We start from the raw sequence: 23,351 nt of genomic DNA, 5'->3' as shown, positions 1-23,351 counted from the left end.
TCTCTGTATATTTAAAGAAACAATTTTAGCTTCTTTTTCTTCATTGACAGAGTGGTAAAACCGAGGCATTAGTCATTTGACTAAAGATGGCATCCTATTTAGCACAAGAAGTTCAACTTGCTAAAAGACATGAAGAAATGTAAGTATTTATTTCAGACAAAATCCTGCCTCTTAGGAGTTTGGAGAAAGAGAAAAAACACCAAAACGTTTGACACCTGCGGCTAAGAATCTGAAATAATTTCCTAGGCTTTTCTACATTTATACCAGTTTGTGATCTTATTTACCAGGCTAAGGGTAACTCGGCTTTTTTCTGTATGAAAGACTTTTGCTATTATGTAAATGCTCCAGAAAAAGTAACTTGTCTCTTAGACCAGTATTTTCCCCCAGCTGAACTTCTTGGAAGTTTAACAATAGAAAACTAAAAAGATTGCCTCAAGGGGGTGCTGTGGTGCCAGAGCTGCTCCTCTGATGAAAAATGCTAAGTGAAACCCTGACTATTAATATCGAATATTCTACTTAAATTCTAGCTAAACCTGAGCAATTGGATTCAGTCTTCTTAAATTCAATCAGAGGCCTCATTTCAGTCCAGTATTTTTTCTTCACATTGAAACTAAAATTTCAGCATATATATCACTAAAACATAAAACATTTATGTTTGAATTAATAACAATGTTTTACTATGCTTTGAATAATTAAGTTCTTTCATTCAAAAAGTGAAATGTAAAATTGTGAATTGTAATGCTTTTTAAAATTGTGACACAAAAAAAATCTTCCAGCTCCACCTTCCAGCTGCTCTGATGTGAATCAAAAGGTGCTGTGGGCCAAGGTGCTAGGTACAGATTATTCAGGTGTGGCATTTTCTGAACCTAGGTTAAGACAATGTGGTGTTAATTAAGGTGACATGCCTTACTGAGGAGTTTCCCCATTTCCATTGTTTCTGGATCTGATGGCATCTTTATTTCAAAGACTGATGCATCAGAGAGGCTATGATCATCTGAATTGAAGTGCTTTTTAACCGATTGTGGATTTATGGTTCCAAAAACGTGCTTAGACCCATTGTTGTTTTACACAAGTTCTGAACATGACGACCTGGGTGTTTGCAGCTAGTGGTGTAAATTACATTACAGGACCTGCAAATGATATTTTATTTGATATAAGTTTCTGCTAGTCATTCTGGTCTTGAAGGTAACCTAAGAAGGCAGATCAACTGAAGAAGGTAGAAACAGTTTGCTTTAAAACTTTAGTATCTCCATTTTGTTAGTAACTAGCTTCTTGTTTTGACCCTTGTATGTTAATTTAATGCCTGTTCGCTCAGTTTGGAAAGATCTTTTTGGAGCTCTTCACATTCCTGTTTTGTTTTCAGCACCCTCAGTAATTTGGTATGTCTGTAAACTTTACCAGCTCACTGCTTGCTTCTAAATTCAGATCATTTATAAACAAGCTATAAAGCACAGTTCTCAGTAATGCTCCTTGGGGCTCTCACTATTCACATCCCTCCATTGTGAGAAATGGCAATTTATTCCTGATCTCTGCTTCCTCTTATTTAACCAGCTGTTGATCCATCCTCTTATCCTGTGTCTATTAAGTTTACAGAGGAGCCTTTGGTTGAAGGACTTAATCAAAATATTATTGGAAGATTAAATATATAATGTATTCTAGATAACCTTTATATACGTGCTTTGCAACACTCTCAAAGAACTCCAAAAGTCTAATCAAGCCATTTTTTTAGAAGCCATGCTGGTTCTCCTCAACAAGACTTATTCTTCTATATGATTAATCATTTTGTCTTTAAAAAAGCAACCCCATATAACAGGCACCCCCCACACTCGGCCCTCCAGCTGTTTTGGGACTACAACTCCCATCTTCCCTGACCACTGGTCCTGTTAGCTAGGGATGATGGGAGTTGTAGTCCCAAAACAGCTGGAGGGCCCAGTTTGGGGATGCCTGCCATATAATATAGCAGAACTTCTGTTTCTGTGGTATGAGAATCACTGGCAAGCTTGACACTGCCTCATTGTGCTTCAGCAGCTGAAACGGCAGGGAGAATTTAGGAAAGGGTAAAAAGAGTATAAAAGTTGTCATAGGCTTAGTACCAAAATCTGTGAAAACTCTTATGTGCATTTCTGACTATCACTTCTCAGAGAGGAAAAAGCAAATCTTGCAAAGTACAACAAGGGCAATACAAATAGTGGTGGGTGTAATAAGAAGTGGAGACTTAATAGGACTAGACTGAATTAATTAAGAAAAGAGATAATCACCGAGGCAATGTTATTTGACATATGGAGTCTTAGAATGGTTTACAGGAAATTGAATGTAAGTGATATTTACTGATATTTTTCTTCTTCAGAAGAAATACTTTCAGAGCTTTAGGGCAGCGGTGGAGGGCCTGTGGTTCTCCACATATTAGATTCCATCAGCTCCAGCCACCATGGCCAATGGTCAAGGATTATGGGAGGTGTTGTCCAACAACATGTAAAGCACTACCGGTTCCAACTCCTGCTTTAGGACAGGGACCACAGCTCAGCTGTACAGCTCATGCTTTGAATGAAGAAAATTCTAGGTTCAGTCCTAGTATCAACAGTTGAAAAAATGGATAATGTAGCAGGTAAAGGGAGTGAGAGACTTCTGCCTAAGACCCTACCACCATTATGACGTTCTGAAAGATTTACACTTTCATCCTTATGATGATGTGTAATCCCAAAGCAGATGCATCACAGCTTTTGTTGGCTTTCCCCAGCAAAGTATTTCTTTTTTTAAAATAATTTTTATTAACAGACCAATCAAATCAAATCAAGTCACATAAATTCCAAATTACAAAGCCGAATTTTAATTTTTTTGTTGGGGGTACCCATATTTCAAGTTCCGAAAGGGATCCAATCCTCTTGTTGTTGCTGCTGCTTTAATTTCCACAAATCTGTCCAAATAGTGTTGACCATTCTATCCAATCCTTTCTTGTTATTTTCCATATCTCTTCTTGTTATTTTCATATATTTTTCCTTTCTCTTTGTGACCTCTGATAGTCTCCACAAGCGGGTTGAAACAAATTGTAATCCTGTGTGGGTTTTTGCTTGTTAATCTTCACAGATCTGTCACTCCCTTTCTCAGTCCTCTGAGGAGGTTCTGCCAGTCCATAACTTCCTCCTCCCAATCATCAATCTTTCAACAGAACCTGCCAAGATGGCGACTCCCTTTTTATTACTGCGTCATTCCAAAAGCCTTTGTTCTTTTCTAGATCTCCGTAAGCCAAACTTTTGGTTAGTACCATATTTTTCGCTCCATAGGACGCACCTGACCAAAAGACGCACCAAGTTTTTAGATCAGGAAAACATGAAAAAAAAATCTGACTCAAATGTTGTACTAAACTATTTAAAACAGCAAAGTGTGTGGCTCCTGTCCACTTTGCTGCTTTAAAGCGAGCCACAGTATATATTGAAGAGAATGGAAAAAGGACAGACATTCCATTATAATGTAGCTGTTTTCATTATCACTGGGAAGTCAGTATTGGCAGCAGTCACAAAAACTAAAATTTGAGCATTTTACTGTTATTAATCAAGAATATTAATAGTCAGGGAGAGAAACCAGGGCTGTGCAAATGAGAAGTGCTTGGAGTATGGAGGAACAGCAAAGAGATCAAATGATTGTGCTCCAGTTCCTAAATCTCTGAAGTTTTCTCAAAACAGGCATGGTTGTTTTGAAAGGAAGATTCAAAATGGGGTGACTCAGCAAAGAACAGAGGAGGAAAAGAGGGCAGTTAAATAGCTTCCATTCAATAACAAGAGAACACAATGTTTTTGGTTTGGTATAGGTGGACTGTACTTGTAAGAATTTGTATAATGAATTATAGATTTGGAGTGGAATATTAGTGCCTCTTTTCAGCAATAAAGATTAGCTGCTAGGAACATGGTCCACACACAAACACACAGGATGTCTGGTTATAGTTGTGCAGTTTAAACTGTTCCTGAGCCAGATGCCTGCTCAGTTTTAGCTGAGCTCACTATTACTGGTTTGTGGAGATGCTTTGCATGTATTTATGACTATTTCTGCAAAACTGCTACTTGAAGAAATCCCCAAACTTAATATTTTTAAACTTCAAATGGAGCTCAGAATCCAGTTAGGCAATCCTTTGCAGTTGAATTAGGAGGCACTGAAAGACAGCAATTTGCTAATCCCCACGAGCATCCCAGGAACACACAGCCTTCCCTCTGCTTGCAAACCTTGTCGGCGCTTCAGGGGAAAGTAAAGGCTGCCAGCAGAGCCGCGTGGCTCCTCCCCCCACCCCCAAAGAGCAGCCCAGGAACACACAGCCTTTCCTCTGCTTGCAAACCTTGTCGGGGCTTCAGGGGAAAGCAAAGGCTGTAGGCAGAGCAGTGTGGCTCCTTCCCCCACCCCCAAAAAGCACCCCAGGAGCGTGGGGCAAAGGCGCACAGCCTTCCCTCTGCTTGCAAACCTTGTCGGGGCTTCAGGGGAAAGCAGAGGCTGCCGGCAGAGCCGCGTGGCTCCTCCCCCCACCCCCAAAGCGCAGCCCAGGAGCGCACAGCCTTCCCGCTGCCTACGAACGTTGCCGGGGCTTCAGGGGAAAGCGGAGGCTGTCGGCAGAGCACCGTGACTCCTCCCCCCACCCCCAAAGAGCATCCCAGGAGTGCAGGGCAACAGCGATTTGGCTCCAGGGACCACACATTCTCTCCATAAGACTCACAGACATTTTCCCTTCCTTTTTATTAGGGAAAAAGTGCGTCCAATGGAGCGAAAAATACGGTAATTCATTTCCACACAGTTTTTAATCATCCTGCTTAGGTCAGTTATGCGACGGTTCTTTCTTGGGGAGTGGTTATTGGTTAATCACATAAAAGAAAAGAAAAAAGTCCCCCCCATCCAGTCCCGCTCTGACATGCCAAACCTTTGATGTATCTTCTTCAGATATATTCCTGTTAAATCCAACCCGTCGCTCTACTTTCACAGAGGTCACTTCAGTTAGCAGTCTTCACTCCTCTTCTTCACTTGAAATATGTGCATTTGCTTCTCTCTCTAATTGTTTATTTCGAGTTGCTGCAACTAGTGCGCAATCAGAGACAGCGTCCAGGAGAGCCAGACCCACCCAAGGGCTTTGTGCCTAGTGCCCTCACCCCCTTCTTTTGAATCCAGGGGTGATTTATGGCCACAGCAGGCAAGGCAGTGTTCCCCATATCCTTGGGGCAACAAGGGAGGCTGCATACTCCCATATCAGCCTCTTAATTATCTCGTGTGAGCCGGAGAGATGTTATTGTCGGCCATCTTCCAATGCGCCCCTAGCGGCCCCCTCTCCCCAGCAAAGTATTTCTAAAGCTGCTCTGCAACCTTTTTGATAGGCTCCAGAAATCTGCTTCCATTCTGGTTCAAGAGGGGCCTGTCTCTTTTTGTACAAATGTGGCTTACCCCAAAAGTTCTATAATGCACAAACAATCTAAAGCATTCCTCCCATCAGCCACTTTAAACCATGAATTGAGACCCCACAACCCTGTCTGCAGGCCCAGCATATAAAACAGGTAGCATTCTACCATGCAGGCCCTGAACTTGAACATGTTACCTAGGAGTCTAAATTTGGCTTCCACTGCCTCATGTCAATATTTCCCAACACCCCTGGTGCTAGCATGTACCAAAACTAGTGATTGACCTTATCAGGACAATGCATGATGTTTGCAACCTTCACACCTGGCAGGCAAACACCATACCATCATCAAGCTTGTCACCAATCCATTTCTCTCTGTACCTCATCGTCAAATCTTCCACTACTGGTTGCTTTGTGGGAGATTATAGCCAAGGATGCTGAATTATCCTTATCCGCAGGTAGTGAAAAACAGCCAGAGAGCCTTTGATCTGAAGCCTATTGATTAGTTTGGGATGTAGAAAGAACCTTATTGTACAGCTGGAAATGAAATGGAACTTTGGGGGGGGGGAACTTTGTAGAAGGGAATACAGTGGTATCTCGGGTTAAGTACTTAAGAACGGAGGTCCGTTCTTAACCTGAAACTGTTCTTAACCTGAAGCACCACTTTAGCCTATGGGGCCTCCTGCTGCCTCCGCGCCACCGGAGCACAGTTTATGTTCTCATCCTGAAGCAAAGTTCTTAACCCGAGGTACTATTTCTGGGTTAGCGGAGTCTGTAACCTGAAGCGTATGTAACCTGAAGCGTATGTAACCCGGGGTACCACTATATTGAAAAGATCATCTATTTCAGGAAAAGCAAATCTTGATTCTGAGGAAGATAAATGGATATTCCTTTAAATGACAGCCTTTTGCATATGAGCATGGGCTATGTACAATAGCAGAACCCAGTTAACCCATATTATTACTAATGGTACAGTTAGTTATTATTCCTAACTCTGCTTTACACACGTCTCTTCGGCGGTGTTCAGTGCTGGGTGTCTCATTTGTTCACAGAGCCTGCTTGTTGTACAACATGATGGTTGCTTTCTCCACAGGAGCACATCACGTAAGGGACTTCCTGTGCTTTCCCCCCTCCTTCAGTGCACCCACGCTGTATTCAACATAATTGGAGAAGAAATGGGTGAGGGTAAAAGGTGGCTGTTTTTCTTGCTGTTGTGCAGAAAGAATGGTCTGCCCACTTATCAGAATGTTTCCCTTTTGTAGACTGTCTCAGAGAATGGTGTTGCTTCAGCAGATGGAGAGTCATCTAGGAGACAAAGAAGCTGAGAAGACATGGCAAATACAAGAAGCTGATGCAGCTCGTAAAAGAAATGTAGCACTTTTAAATGTAAGTTTTCATCACTTTTAACCAGCAACTGAATAGTGAAATTTCCATATGGCATTTAAAAGACACTGTTTTCCACTGTGTTAATTCCATTACATTTTATTACATTTATATCCCACCTTTCCCTTCAAGGAGCTCAAGGTGGCATGCATTGTTCTCCAGCCCAGTGACTGCTTCAGGGTCACCCAGCATGCTTCCTGGCTGAGCATTTGAACCCTGGTCTCCCAGGTCCTAGACATTACTCTAGCTACTACACCACAATGGCTTTCAGATACTGATAAATTTGTTCAGGATCATGTGCAGAAGGAAGCAGAGGTGCTTAACACTGAAGTGTGATGAGCTATTCTTTACACTGTTCATTTCAGACTGCTGGGGCTTACTTTTTAAAGTCCTGAACAGCTTGGGACTCAAATACCTGCAGCAAGCTGCCCAAGTCTTAAGATGTTCATAGGAGGCTCTTCTCCATGTCCAGGGGAAGTTAATTATGTAGCAACAAAGGAGAGGGAAAAAAGACTCTTTCTCTTTGGTGGCACTTCATCTTTGGAATTTCCTCCCTGTCCCTGCTAGCAATGTTACAATCATTTCGGTGTTGTGTCAAAACTTATTTATTTCTCCAGGCATTTTTAAGCTGATTTACTGTTCGTCTTCTCTGCTTGTTTTAGCTCTGTCTGCATGCTTCAAATTGTGGTGTTTTATTTACTTTTGGCGTTATTTCTTGTTCTGTCTCTCCAATCCATCTGAAGCAGGAGTGGCTGTGCAGGTGCTGTGCCAGTGACTAGAAGCAGTGATTAGCTGGATGAGGATCAGGGAAAAGGATTCAGTGAACCTGGATTCTGATAAGTCCATGCAGTGAGATTGAGAGAGGAGATCCTACTCATGATCCCACCAGTGAGCATGATAGGGCAGGGGGTCTCATTTATTGGTTTGTTTATTTCACAAAATTCATATACCACTAGATTGTAAGGGGAAAATATACATAACCTTTTGGTGACCAGACTGTGGTCATGGTTCTAAAAACAAACAAACCACCTCTGCCTAAAGCTGAAACACAGGTGGTGAATGACTAGGTTTGTCTATAACTAAAGTGTGTGTTTAGGTTAATATTCCTTTTTCCAGGAAGTTGGCTTTGAGTCTTCATTAAACTTAATTGATATAATTAATATAATCAGTAATGTTGCAAACTCTTTTTAAAATTAACTCTTACTCCCATTACTGCAACCTCCTCTCTAGTCTTCCATTGCCCTACCTCAGTCCCCTAACCAATATCCAGTATTCTGCAGCCAAAACTATTCACCTCTGTTGTCGCTCTGATTATATGGGCCTGTTCTTTCTCCCTTGCTTCTCCTTTGTCTCCTAGAATATGTGATGCCATATTGATTAATTGATTGTAAGCTTCTTAGAGCAAAAGGTCTGCCTTGACATACCCACATGGAACAAAATGATGCCCAAATATCTATTTAAAGATCAAATGAAGATGTGTGAGTGGAGGCAAATGTTTAGATGTTCAGAATTCCATTTGTCATCTCAACTACCCTCTCTGTTGAATATAAATGGAGAGAGAGAGAGAGAGAGAGAATGGGGTGTGTGTGTGTGTAATGCAGTACCACTTTTTAATATTCTGAGTCTTGTAATTGTTTATGCTTTTGTTTCTTGAGTCTCTTACTGTTATTTTTCTTTATCCTTCCAAGATAGCTAAGACTGATCCAGAATGTGGAAAAATAATTTCTGGTTTCTTGACTTTCACCCAAAGATAAAGGATAATTTAAAGTGATCTATTTGTGCTATGCTGAGAAAATCTGGTCTTGGGTTCATTTGGTTCTCAGCATAGTCCTTAGCCCTCAAATGCTTACCAGCATGTTGGTTAAGATCAGGTATTTTTGTTTCTGCCTATCAGTATGACAACTAAGGTGTTTATGGAGGGAATGATTCTATATTGGGAGGGTGGGAACCCTGTGAGATGCAGTGGTAGAAACCATATGCACAGGAACACATCCCTCCCCACCAAAAAGCAGGTTCCCTGTTGACAGTGTGGTCCTTCATGTTTTTCTCCTTTTGAGAACAAAGATGGAGTCTAGAGTGAAACAGTCTCAGGAGTTGGATATCACCATTTTATTTGTTGCAAAAGTCTTCTGCTTCTTCTAAGCAGTAATTTTAGCTTGCAATGTCTGAAGCATTTAACAGTGAGGTGCAGAAATACTGTGTCTGCTCCAGGCTATGAAGACTTATCTACTCACTCTCATACAGAACATTCTGCAAAGCTAAATCAGTCCTCTGGGCACTTCTGCAGTCCTTCCGAAGAAGGTGATATGAGCTCATGATATTTCTTTCGCACTTGCTTGCCCATTCAAGCAAAGGCCATCTCCACAAATTTTATGACAAAACATTGCTCTAGGAGTGAGCCAAGACATGAGAAATCTTACCGTCTCTTTCTTGGTCTGGCTCAAATTCAGCAGGTTCGACTGTCTCTAAGGAAACCATTTCCAACTGGCTGATTGCTGACTCTTCCCTTTAGGCAAGCATAAACACAAGATTGCTTTTGGATATAAAGGATTTTTCTTCTGTTGTGAAATAGCTTCTAGTTTCTTTTTCAAAGAAATAGCTAGTCCACTGACTGTAGCCCACCATGTATTTGTTAACCACTATGGTTATATTGGGCCTAGCAACTTTCCTAACTCCTCATTATGATGCCCCTGATTTTGTAGGGCATTTCTTTCCCATACCCCACTTAAAAGAAATATGTACTTGTTTTATCTCTCACGGACATACATATATATTTGCAACTATGCCTTAACATTCACCTGGTTGCTCTTCTAGTGCATGTTGTGGTGTCATGTTTTGTGACAGTGTGTCTTTGTTTTACTTTTCTAGAGGCATCCCTGGGGCAGTACAGTCTCAAAAGAGTGGGGATGTGTCACCTCTTTCTTTGGGAAATAGGAAATTACTTCCCTTTAATTGCTTTGTTCTAAACATGTTATGACAGTTCACCCACTCATCCACTCTGCTCTTTTTGGAGCTGAGGGTTCTGTAACCTTCTTGTGCATATTTTCAGTTCAGTGCCTATGAAATTATTTCTGTCAGGAGCAGAAAGGGAAATTTGCACATGATGGGACTCCTAGTTCTTCACAAGAACTGGCATTTGGCTACATTTTGATAGAATGAGCAGTTTAGAGCTTGGAGAAGTCCCAATATGATATTTTAAAAGAAATAATAGGGGAAGATGAAGGTTTGTTTGTGGTGGGGAAGGGTTGCCATGGCCTACCATCTGTGGCAGACCATATAGAACATAAAGCTAAGTATGTATATCAGATGTACAAAGACATCATAAAACCGTGACCACCCACCTCATGTGTACCAATATATAGATGTCTGCCCTGTTTTCACATCTGATATATATAGAAGGCCACCCTATGGGTAGATCAGGATATGTATGCTACTTCAACAATGTGAAGTAGGGACCAATGATGAAATTGCTGTTCTGTGATGAATACCAGGTTGATCCTATAGCTCAGGGGTAGGCAACCTAAGGCCTGGGGGCCGAATGCGGCCCAATCACCTTCTCAATCTGGCCTGCAGATGGTCCAGGAATCAGCGTGTTTTTACATGAGTAGAATGTGTCCTTTTATTTAAAATGCATCTCTGGGTTATTTGTGGGGCATAGGAATTCATTCATTCCCCCCCCCCCAAAGTATAGTCCAGCCCACCACATGGTCTGAGGGATGGTGGACCGGTCCACGGCTGAAAAAGGTTGCTGACCCCTGCTATTGTTTATATATTTTGCATTCCACATTGGTGAAGAAAGAACACACATAATGCAACTTGCTGAAACCATGCACATATTTCAAAAAAAGTTTTACATATAACAATTCCTATGTAACTGACGTTTTTGGGGACAGTTATAGCCAGTGTTAGTCATACTCAGAGTAGACCCATTGAAATAAATGGATGTGTTCATTAATTTTGGTGGGTTTACTTTGAATACGATTTAGTTGAATATCACCCTATATATGTATTTTTAGCCCCCAGGTATACAGATGTAAACAATTGCTTACAGTGAGATGATAATAGTAGTCTGTTGATACCTGTAGGTAAAATATTATAAGCTCTTTTAAGTTAGTACAGAATATTCGCTGTTTACCATCACAGTGCGCTGAATAATTTCTCTCAAGTGTCAAAAATGTTAGAACATTTGAGGAAGGAATAAAAGCATATGTATGACCATCAAAACAAATTGTCTGGCAGGAAAATGCAACTTTAGTGAGTTTAGATGTATTAATTTTATTCTGGCTTTAACAGGCATGCAGCACTGCAGATGCTTTCTGATAACAAAATAAAACAGGAACGAGATCCATGCAGAATATTATATTAGAACCTTGAAAATAAGGTTCAGATTTATGTGCCAACTTTTAAAAATTATTCCCGATAGCAGGCATTGTACATTTCACAGTTACCATGTGGAGAGTTGTTAATTTGGCTTTCTCAGAAATACACCGATGCCATGATGAGGTGTCATTGTATTTGCCTGCATTCAAATGAAATTGAGTAAAATTACTTCTGTTATGCTTTTAGCTATGAAAAGAGTTATTACTGCTCTCTTGGTTACAACTAGAATTTTGTACTTCCAAAACAGAAATGGCTGAAACACAAGTATTAAAAATTGGCTTGTTCTGTTGGTTTTATTAAAGGGAGAAGAATTAAAAAACTTAAATAAATTGATTCTTTGACATTCAAAGGCATTTGGGTTGCAATCCTATGTACACATATTTGAGAGTGGTTCACTGGGACCTATTTCTACTTAAGGATCGAGCAGTTAATCCAGTATTTTTGAATGCTAGGATAATACTTCCCTCTCGGCTAAGTTTAGCTGAGATCTTTAAAGCTAAATTTAAAGTTGTCTGGTTTATTCAATGGTGGCTATCTAGTCTTTTATATATTGTATGTGTTTGGATTATCAATGTATTTGGATGGCTTTGTATGATTTTAGAATTTTACTGTTTTAACTTATGCCAATAAAGGCTAGTAGTAGTAGTAATAATGGTACTTCCTTCTCTCACACACAGTTCCTTAAGATGGGTACTACTAGATTAAAATTATAATTATTGTGAAATAATTATAAATACCAAAACTGATTAATTAACTCCACCCACAGCCAGGGGATACATCTATGACTGACAAAAGAGCAGCAAGTATGTGTCTGATACAATATTGCTGTAGAAATTAGGCAATTGGTCAGATGTGCTCTCAAACCTTACCATATTCTCTTTAAAATATGGAATGAGAAGTAGTATTATAGATTCTGAATGTGGAATTTGTATTTTATTTCTTCTTTTGCTTCCTCCTTGTTGTGGTATGTAAGCCACTTAGAGATTTCTGCTGAAGTGCAAAGTGGTATATAAATGAACTAAACAAATATAAATAAAAATATATAAATAAGGCAGAGGAGGGTGGTATCACTAACAAAGCTGGTGATACCTCTTGAACACCATAAGCATCATTTGCAACTTTTAAGCTTCCAAATTAGATTCCATCTTCCCAAGAATGATTATTTTCTAATATTAGAAACCTTGTTTTGCCTTTCCATATATACTTCTGGTTAATTAGCATAGAAATCAATGAATGAAGTTATTTATGTTCTTCAGCTAGATGCTCCTTATTTCTTAAAATGCCTGATAGTATGCTACCCAGTTCACAAACTTCATTAAAACGTATTCGGGGATGCTCTTCTTTAATTTATCGAGGCCAAGATACAAGTGCTCAATAGCTTCACTGTTCTGCCCTACCGCAAACTGAAATAATTTCCCCAGTGCAGATCAGGTGAGATCTTTTCCTCATTGTGTGCATACCACCTAATCAATAAATGTTCTTCAAAAGCTAACCGCCACCCACTATGCAACAATGTGTGCTCTCTTGATGGCACCTCTGTATCAGATAATGTGCAGGAACTGTTAACATATGAATTCAGTCTGTTCCCACCTTTGATGCTACTTCACTATTTTGCTAAAGATTCAATTTCATTAGAGCCAGTTTAAATCTGAATCATTTGTGACAGGACTGAACTGACTGAGATCAGTTCCAGAGGCCCTGCTTATATGCCTGTTAGTAGTGGTGGTTAGGAAGGCCAATACAAAAGATGGGCCCTTTGTTCTTAGTCGAATTCCTTCCCTTTCTCAGTGGAACACCTTCCCCCTATTGGTATGACTGGCTCCCTTGCTGTTCTCTTTTAGATAATCCCTGAAGATGTTTCATTTCAGTCTGCTTTTAATTAAGAGGGTAGGTTAATATATTTGTTACTGTATGTTTTTCAGTGGCTCCGAGTTAGGACTCTCTATATTTTTGACTGGCTTGAAATAAAATGGTTTATACGACTGATTTAATATTCAAATGGTCAATTTTGATATTTGTTTTTCAGTGATTTATTCTGCATCACTTTGGGGAAATAGTTACCTTTTCAGAGGCTACCAAGGAGTTAAGTTTCTTAAACAAATTAAAAATGGTCTTACAAAGCTAAGAATGCACCACACTCAGGACCGCATAAGTCCATCATTGTTTAGCAGAAATCGCATCAATGCCATCTAAGGAGAGGGATTGGCTAATTGGTAATGTACTGTCTCATTTTATTCCATGGCACAGAATATAAAGCAGTGAATTGTTTAATACTAAATTCTGTGAAAGACAGAATGCTGGATGTGGACTGAGAATGTTTAGATTCATATCCTTTCTGAACTTCACTGAACTTCATCTCATAACAATCTCTCTCTCTCTCTCTCTCTCTCTCTCTCTCTCTCAGCCTATCCTACCTCCTCACATGGTTGTCATAATTATAAAATGAGAATATGTGTGAGAAACAGATGTAATAAGTAAAGTAAGCTTTTAGAAGTATAGGCAGTGCTGAATCTTTTCTGAAGGTATTTTGAAGCACTGTTCCTGGAGCAGCATTGTAGATTTGTAGTATTTTCCACCATCACCTGAAGCTAGTGGTATTTAGTAGACTTCCAAGGGGCTGTATGTGGCCTTTACTTGTCACCTTCTCTGTTCCCTTTACTCTCAGCTGCCTTTTGAAACTTTTAAAAACCCAAAATGTTTTATATCTCAGTATCCAAAAAAACTGCACTTGATATGCCAAAGGCATATTATATTACTGCTGACTTTTTAAAATATTGAATAGGTTTGCCAAAACTTAAAGGGAAAAGACACGTACAAAATACATGGTTGCCTTTAGCTATCAGCAGCATGCAAAGGTGCCATCTAATCTTTCAGAGACATCATCCCACCCCCAAGGCACATTTCAGCTCCCAGCAACAAATTCTGACAGTTCCTGTCATTAAATCAGTGTTCTGGATGACAATAGACTTCAAAATATGCTAAAACTGGATAGGAGCAACAAAAAGACACATCTGGTATGTAGGCTGTGCCAAAGTGCCCTTCTCAACTAAAACCAAGCCAGCCAGAGCTATTTTCTCTTGCCCCAAAGTACTGTACTTTACTTTCCTACCATCATATATATATATATTGAAACAAAGTAGCCGCTGAATTGATTTTGGACAGGATTGCGTAATACTGTGGAAATCTTCCTTAGAGCAGTGCTGTGGAGTGGAGCGTGTTGCAGTAAGAATACTTTGCCATACAACACCCTAGAAAACCAGGGTTAAATGGAGTCTGAGGTGTCTTGCTATCATGACAGTTGATCTCTTCAGGCCAAGGAGAAAACGTTTTGATAGGTGTTGTAAGAGTCTGCATTTCATGGTGCATCTGTTCTGTCATTTAATCTCTGGAGCTGTTAGTCCGACGTTGTGAACCACCCCTTTTAGCAAAATCGGGAGGGTCTTACACTTCTATAAATGCACGAGTGTGGGAAGGAGGAAAGGTTATCTTGCATTTCCTCCCCTGTCTCATCATGTTCACAATCGCTCACTTCGTCATTCCTTTTCCATTGCTGCCTGCAATAAATTGGGTCTAGATCTCACAACCCCTGCTTAGGCTGGTTTTAATTTAACGGTGATATTCCAAGTGGCTCCTCCGCTCCTGGCGAGCGTCTCTTTGTTTTGATCCCATTGCACCAGGATTCCTATTCTTCTGAGCTGCCATGTTTTGGGAATGATGGGAAGTCCCTTTGGGGAATTTCCTCCTTTTTTTAACTTAATTTTTAAAAAATGCCTTACTCTTCACACTCACTCTCTGCTCCCGACGATGCCATCTGCTATGCTCTCTCCTTCCATCTCTGTTCAGCACTGGCTCCTTCACACCCCACTCCCACGCCCCTTCCCATCTCTCTTAATTTGCCCAAAAGGCCTGTGCTTGATCTCTTTAATGTTTGTGTATGAAAGCCCACAAAAAAGAGGGGGGTGTCACAGCTTTGAGGAGGTGCTTCCCCCTCCCGCCCCCAGATTGAGTCTAGTTCTCTGTGAACCCAACACATGGAAAGTGGAAGCCCATGTGCAAATTTCCTCAGAAAAGCTAATAGAGGTGAGTTTTCATTGGAGTTTGAATGTCTGGTGAACAGCTTGCTGCCTTTCTACATCTTTGTGCACATGTTATGCATGCATATTAGCAAGTCATCTTTGTCTTGAGCAGGGAAGAGCTTCAACAAAATTGCTGTCTGTCTTTGTAGCTCTGTTACTTTGTGGCTTTCTTTCGGAAAGAATATTGGCTTCATCACATGTGCGCAGCAAATGCTTTCGCTCCAAATGGTGAATCATCTTAACTGTAAATTACCCCCAGCGCATAAAGTTCAAATCATGCAGTCAGCGCTCTCAGTAAAAAGTACCTCAGTAATAAAAACAACTCTCAAAGTCTGAAGGGTGTTTGTCAGGGTACAGCTGATTCATTTAAAATCTCTGTCATGTTGCATACCTTATTCCTCAAAGTTCCATTCTTGAAGGATTTGTCTTCACTTTCTAAGACAACCGCGTTTGAGAGATTTAGATGTTTCCAGGGAGGTAGGGATGCAACATTGCCGGGTATAACGTGTTTTTGAACACCCATTGCCATGAGTGAGAGCTATCTCATATACAGTAAAAAAAGGAGGTAGGAAATGAAACAGCCCATGAGTACCAGGAACAGCTGCAGAAGAACGTTCATCCTCAGGCACCCACAGCAGAGATCCTTTCCAGCCAACGTACAGGTGCACATTTGTGTCTTGAGACTTGTAAAGAGCTTTTGAAGCTTTGACTCCTTTTGGTCATTAGTTGACTCTGTGACCAAGTACTGTGACCAAGAGACAAAGGAAACTATTTAAGAACTAGAGCAGATTCAAGGAACTAGAATGGAAGAAGCTGGTTTCAGTGGTGACACGTGTCAAGAAATCTAATACCCCAACCCTACATATTTTTTTTTAAAAAAGTTTGCTATCCACAAAATGCTGGTTCAATAATGAAGACTTAATTCTGGGATTTCTTTTCACTTTCCCCAGATCCCTTGAAAATAATAAAAGTTATAAATATGAAAGGGGCCCGTGAGGAGCACTGGAATGTCTGTCTGCATTGGTGGCATATCCACAATGCTAGTATAACAACAGTTGTGATATTGTTCTGGCTACACACCTATTCTTAAGCACTTAACTTATTCAATGGATCAGCAGAGCCTTCAATTCCAATAAAATTGTAACTTATTGGATAAACTGTTTCGATAGTTGTTTTTTCTTCTTGCTCAGTCGCGCATGAACCACTTTCCTGTTCAGTGTCTTCCTCTTGTTGATATAATAGCTTTGTTGAAGTATGTGAAACAGCTGATCCCTGTATGCAAAGCCACCCCTGAATGGGAAAATCAGTTGCTGGAGAATAGCAAAAAAATGCTTTTCATAAGATTATTGGAACTAACACACCAGTAAAGATACTCATCCAAATTGTTGCTGGTTTTTTGGACATTTTTAGGGTTTGTACATTTTCTCAAAACTTTACAATTTCTGTGAAGTGCCTTGCTTACCAAGTATAATAAAATCAGACACTGGTCAGATGTAGTTTTGCCAAAATCAAAGAAGGTATTTAGTGGAAGACCTAGTGAGGCAAATTTATCTTTTGGGGCAGGGATACACTAACCGAGTTTATCCTCTCTAGTGAGTCCCTCTCATGCATCCTGGTCTTTCTGGAAATGTCAGTTCTTATGCACCATGGTCCTAAGCATTTTAGGATTTTAAAGGTGTTAACTAGAATCTTGAACAAAGCTTGGAAACATACACGAAGCTAATAGTGCTGATATAAAAAGAATATTATGATTTACAAAGCCCTTGTTCTTTCTTCATCTTCTCTTTATATTGTATATCACTTGGGACAGTGATCTGTGATTTCTTTATGCCTCTTCTGTTCAGGTACCATGTACATTGATGTCACTTATTGTCAGGATGCTGTGAGAGGCTCCCGGCTGGTTGCCCAGGAAAGTATAAAGACAAGGAAAAGTTTCTTACCATCCTATTTTATTTCAATCTTTGCAGAGAGGGCTATAGAACTCAGCCTCTTGGATAATGGTGTTGTCCTGAGTGGCTCTCCACCCCACCCCACCCCATCTCTCCCACTTCCTCATTCGTCACTCTCATTGTCTTTTCTACTCATGCTGCCACATGCCCTCTGTCTCTGAGCTCTTTTCTCTCCTACTTTTAAGGCTCTCCAGGTTCTGGGAGATGGAGGGTCTGGAAAGCTTTCTAACGACAACGTGTCAACTGGGTGTTGTTCTGGTTGTCCCATGATTTCCCAGCTTTCCCCCTCATCTGCCTCTGAGCTGTGATCTCCCTCAAACCCGTGTTGTAAATCTATACCAGGAGTTAGCAAACTTAGGCTCGCGGACCGGATCAGGCCCAATTGCCCTCTGGATCCAGCCTGTGAATGGTTCTGGAGTCACCGCTTGGATCGGCGCGATCGCCATTAAAAAAAAAAAATGTCAAGCAACATTTTGTTTGCGATTTCTCTCCCCCCCCCTCTCTCTCTCACACACACACACACTGCAGCAGCCCCTCCTCCTTCGCTCTTCCTGGCTTCTCCCTGCCCTGTGGAGGAAGTGGGCTGAGCTTTAATAGGAAGCCTCGCTGCCCGCCCGGGGAAAGCTGGCACGGAAAGGAGAGGTGTCGCCACCACCGCCAGCTCCCAACTGCAGGCAGAGCGGCGGAGAAGGTAGGCAGGGGGAGGGGAGGGCTGGGGGAGAGAGAGAGAAGCCCTTTCCGCCCCATGCATGCACAGTCAGGCCCACCAAAAGGACAGCCCCCTCCCAAAAAAGTTTGCTGACCCCTGATCTATACTGTCTTCCTCTTCTTCCTCCCTGGAAGGGTCAGGATGGGGAGGCCGGTCTCCAACATACCTGCTCTGCCCAGTCCCTGACACTTATACATTACTTACAGCATGTATGGCTACAGAAGTATTTTGACTCCCATGATTGCTTTTTTGTATTATTAAAAAAAATCTGCTTAGCAATTCCAGTACATGTAAGCCTTACTGAGTTTAATAGGACTTATTCCCACCTACGTGTGTTTAGCACAGGTGGGCAAACATTCAGCGTGTGTGTTATATTCCCTCATGGCAGCTTTCTGGGATCTGGGTGGGATAATGGGTGAGGCAGGATGCAGAGGGTGGAACAATGGGTGTGACTCTTGCCTTTGTACAAGGGACTGGACAGAGGGGTATGGTGGAGACCGCCTCCCTAGCCTGAACCTTCCAGAGAAGAGGAAGACAGTATAGATTTACAATTGTGGTTTGTGGGAGGTCACAGCTCAGAGGCAGATGAGGGGGAAAGTTGGGAAATGGTGGGAAAGCCAGAACAGCTGGCTGACAAGTTGTCACTAGAAAGCATTCCGGACTCCCCCCTCCCAGAACCCAGCAAGCACTGAAAGTAGGAGAGCTTAGGGCTCGGAGACAGATGGCCCTAAGCGGCCACCATAAGGTGGGTGGTGCTGTTGACGAATGAAGAAGGAGAGAAGGGGGCGGAGATTTACTCAGAGCAACACCATTATTCCAAGAGGCTACATTTCTAAGCCTCTCTCTGTGAATATTGAATAAACAACATTGGTAAGAACTTTCCTTGTCTTTCCTGGCAACCTACCGTGGGGGATTGGATCCTCTGGCGCCTGACAGGTAGTCTACATTCCATGTATGGAAAAGTCAGAGATTTCCACGCATATGTATCTCTCCATCTTTTATCCAACAAGCAAAAGTAATTATTGCAGTCCACAGACCCATTCTAGCCAGACCAAAGCATTTGAGGAGGACGTGGAATAGGGCTGGTGCAGGGTGTGGCCTGAGGGAAAAGGATGTTGCCACAGGAGTGGCCCAGAGAGAGTTCTGAGGGCCAGATGAAAGAGACCTGGGGGGCCCATTTGGCCTCCATATCTGACATTCCTCGCCCCAGTATATAATATTGCTGCTTTGTTGCATGTGTGTGAATTCTGGTGCTTCATGTGTTGCAGGATATAAAAACAGCAGGGAAAAAGCTACAGTCGAGAGACCATTTACTTCTGCACCCTGACATTGTTAATCTTGAGGTAAGCCTAAGGCCAAACTCCCAGCTTTCCATAGTCTTTAATGCAAACTTTTAAGCCAAAGATTGCCAACATAAGTGACCTCCAGGTGTCATTGTGCTCCAACTGCTTTCATTCTTGACCATTGGTCATAATGGCTGGGGCTGAAGGGTGAGCCCATCAACATCTGGAGTGCAACCACATTGGCTACTGCTACCTTAAGCTCTTCATGATGTTGTTAAATGACAACATGGTTTTAAAATGCAATCACTGCTGTGCCCCTGGTGCTCTGCAGCTTCTTCAAATATATTTAAGATTCTTTGTTGGAATAGAAATGCAGCCTCTAATACTCCATTAGTTGGATGTTAAATTCTATTTATGTTATGTCACAGTTTTTGTTTCCAATACATTGTATACTGCTGTTTTCAGAATCCAGAACATACTGGGATTCATGAGGTTCAAAGCTGTATTTCCATTATCACTTGATTCATATTTTGGCATTTTCTCAGTAGAGTTTCAACATTGTCCCCTCAGCCGCACTGTGCTGTATTTCAAAAGTTCTCCAAACTTAAAGGAGTACATCCAAGACACAGTATGACCAAGGGAACAATCACAGTATGACTGAGGGAACAATCCTCTGCCATCTTCCTAACATCCAGGTTTCTCAGAGGTGGTCAAATAACCTCAGAAACTAAGCAGTATAGAGACAAGCACCAGACTTCCTCCTGAGAGTTGGCTGTGCACTTTGCAGGCTCTATGACATCCAGAGACAAGGCTCTACTCCTCTCACTCTGGGTCTTAGTGACTATAAATTCGGATGGCTAAAGCCAGAGCAACTTTGCAAGCCCTAGACATTTTCAGTTTTGTTCTGAACCATGTTGCCATTACTTTGTTTGGTGTTGTGGCTTTATAACACATAAAACATCCTCAAACTATTTGAACCCGATTACTTCAAAATCCTTTAAAAATCCTTGTATTTATATATATGCCAAACCTTTCTAGCAACTACATAGTTAAAATGTTTTAGATAAGGACTTTATTGTTAAGAATTCTGGGAATAACCTTGTGATTCTGAAAAATATAACTCCTGCGTATAAATGAAGGAAACAATTATAATGTTCAAGGATTACTATTCTAATACATTATTCACCACAAGAGGGCACATCCAATCATTGCAAATTTACTCCAGGCATTGAAATCCTTCCAGCCTCCATTATATTGTATAATTGAGGGATTTGAGAATTAGCACCAAAGTAGTTTGGCCTTTTCTAAATTACTTCACACGTAAAACAGGCTTTAATGACACATTTTATGTTTGGATTGTTTTGTGATGGGCTTGTAAACAAAGTAGATTATGTTGTGAAGCCAAGTTAAATTGCATATTGTGTTATGTCTTTTCTAGACTCTTTACTGGGCAAAAGTAGAAGAATCCATCCCTAAGTGGGAGCCATTTTTTTTAGGAAGAACGCAAGCCCCTATCGGGGTTAGAAAAAACAAGCCAACAAAGCAAAACACAAGTCCCCCCAAGAGATAAACGAAAATCAGGTCTGTGGGAAGGATTTGCTCATTCTTCCAAATGGTGGGTTATTAAATGGTTCTTTAAATTTTTGTTGGATAAGCTACATGAATTCTGAATCGACAATGAAGAGTTCTCCTTCATCAGCCTGTTTATCTACAGGAAAGTGACCTTTGTATCAAACATGGAAGACATCAGACATCAAGATGAAAACTCAGCCGTTCAACTGTTTAGTCAAGATGAGCAAATACGGAATCTTATCCTTCACTTTTATGAAGGAGAGGCGTCTTTTTCCAATAAAAGTGGAAGCACATGCCAATCCGACTGTCCCATGAGAAGATTTGTTTCATGAGTAAGGCATGCATTTCCCATAATTTCGGCAAGCTGGGTTTAGCTGGTGGCTGGGGACTTAAACAGAACTCTGAGTGACAGAGGCTGAAGAAGAAACCCAAGGAATTTTAACATTCCCACATAATTTAACCATGCCCACCTCCCCAGTCATGTTTGGTCTATAGGCATATCTTATGTGGCTAAATATTGCTCCGCTCTCATACTGTATTTCAGTTTGGATCCAGCTGATGTAACAGGATTTAACCATGGGATTTTAGAATTTTCCAGCTCTGAACTCGGCTTTGTGTTTGGGATAGATTCTCCATCAAAAGTATACAGCAATAAAAGGTCATATTAAACTATATTTTATGTTGACATATTTTGTCAACTTAAAATTGTTGAACAAACACATCTATAATTTGTCATACCTTGATCTTAATAGTAAAGTAACCCCTCATTTTGTATTATTTGGCAGCTCTGAGCAGTGGAGTATAACTAACAGGTTAAGATCTATATGTGCCTTTTGCACTTTACTGTTAAGGACCTTGGTTTCTTACAAATCACAAATGGTTCAAGATGAGAAGCATGGAGATCTTCAGAGCTAAAATGCAAGGAGGAAAATTAGTTTCATTTTGAACTAGAGGTTTAATAGACAGTTATGCCATCCATCTATGAGATCCATGCACAGACAAAGATATACCAGAAATGGTTGAGAATGTCTTTAAATATTTTGTTGGAAGCCGCCCAATTATTATTATTATTGCAGCAAAGCTATTTCTTCTTCCTAAGTGTGTGTGTATAAAACTACATTTCAGGCAGAATATATATATTGTGCCTGACATGTAGTTACTACCACCAGTAAACTAGCAACAATCAGATGCAAGAGTAGTGTGTCACTACTATTAATTAAGCACTGTAAATACTTTTGATATGGTGATGACAACAGTAGTGCTTGGCTATGGAGGTGCTAAGAGGCTATCATGGGATTTTTCATTTTTTGGATTTTTTTTTCTAATAAGTTAGTTTTTCATCTGCGTATATAATATATCATTACCTGCAGCAAGACTTCAGGACTGAGTAGGCTACTGTAGGATTTCACCAGTGTAAAAAAAACAAAAAACAGTCAAGTACATATGATAAGATGAATTCACAAGATAAGCTTCTGATAGCCCATAGTTGAAAAAGCCATCCCTTCTTTTATCCTCACAACATCCATTTCAGGTAGTTAAATCTAATGAGATTGACAATCCAAAGGCCACCCAGTAAACAGTTTGCCTAAGATTTGGAACCTGCATTTCCCTGGTCTTTGTGCAATACACCACACACTGGCTGAGTACTTGGCTTCTGACTGAGTCGACCTCACCACCTTGGGTGGAATTCAACATAGTGCTAAGGAGATCTTTCCATCAGTGTAATCATTTCTGCTTGCTGCATGGAACATACCCCCTTTCCTCCCCCCCCCCCATGTTGTGTTCTGGGGGTTCTCTCAATCCTCTGCAACAGATTTTGGGCAGCCACTGGAGAGGAGAGGAAGGGAAAGCCCTGTTGCACTAGTGGGACTCTTTATGCTGGCTTCCTCTGGAACTAGTTAGTTGAATCTAGCCCAGATGGAGCCTTCCAATGTTCATTGAAAATGATTATTATTTTTAGAATTGTACACTCTTGCATTTGCCTGATAAATGCAATTTAACTTCTGCTACTCCATAGGGTATCCAATAACAAACACGCGGACCAATTTTGGACAAGGGGCAGAATTGAGGTAAACATATATAGCAGAAGTAACAAGTGCTTTCCACTGTCCCTTTCAGGGATGCCAACTTGAATAAAATACTGTGGGGGCCCAGGTAAGCCCCACCCCACATAATCATGACACAGTGCACACAGAAACACCATTTGAATGGGAATCCCCATCAACTTTGTGGGGGCCGATGCCCCCACGGCCCCTGGGAATTGGCTCCTATGGTCCCTTTAGTGAAGTGTTTGTCCTTTGTTTCCTAGTGATATAGCTAGCTTGCCCCATGATGCTTCAGTTGAGAGTTTCCTCTCATCAAGTGGACAGTTTCCTTTAGTTCTTTGGCTGTGAAGAGCAAGACGCACCACCACCAGCAGATGATTGTGGGATAGTGGCAGCTAGACTTACAAAATTCCATAGAGGGATGATGAGAGCAAGGAGGCAATTAGCAGGATGTATGGCCAGCAGAGGGAGCAGATACACTGCCGCCACATGTTTTGCTAAAAGATTTGAAAGCTGGGGAGGTTGGGGGGAAAGATGTATAAACATAACTTCAGGGAGTAACCTGGATAGCTAAATTTAAATTGCTTTA

At 41.0% G+C, this 23,351-nt stretch overlaps 1 protein-coding gene across 1 annotated transcript; it reads left to right on the top strand.

The window, feature by feature from the left end:
* The first annotated feature begins 44 nt into the window (after positions 1 to 44).
* CEP15 (centrosomal protein 15) lies at positions 45 to 21,402 on the top strand. The gene is made up of 4 exons (XM_079964219.1): positions 45 to 139; positions 6,628 to 6,751; positions 19,131 to 19,205; positions 20,584 to 21,402. The coding sequence occupies exons 1-4, from the start codon at positions 87 to 89 to the stop codon at positions 20,713 to 20,715; spliced, it is 384 nt and encodes a 127-aa protein (XP_079820345.1). The 5' UTR covers positions 45 to 86; the 3' UTR covers positions 20,716 to 21,402.
* Positions 21,403 to 23,351: the final 1,949 nt, after the last annotated feature.

Source organism: Podarcis cretensis, assembly GCF_951804945.1.
Source record: "Podarcis cretensis genome assembly, chromosome: 2".
In the NCBI taxonomy this organism is placed as follows: domain Eukaryota; kingdom Metazoa; phylum Chordata; class Lepidosauria; order Squamata; family Lacertidae; genus Podarcis; species Podarcis cretensis.
Note: the sequence above shows the minus strand (reverse complement) of the source record. Positions and strands in the feature narration are given on the sequence as shown.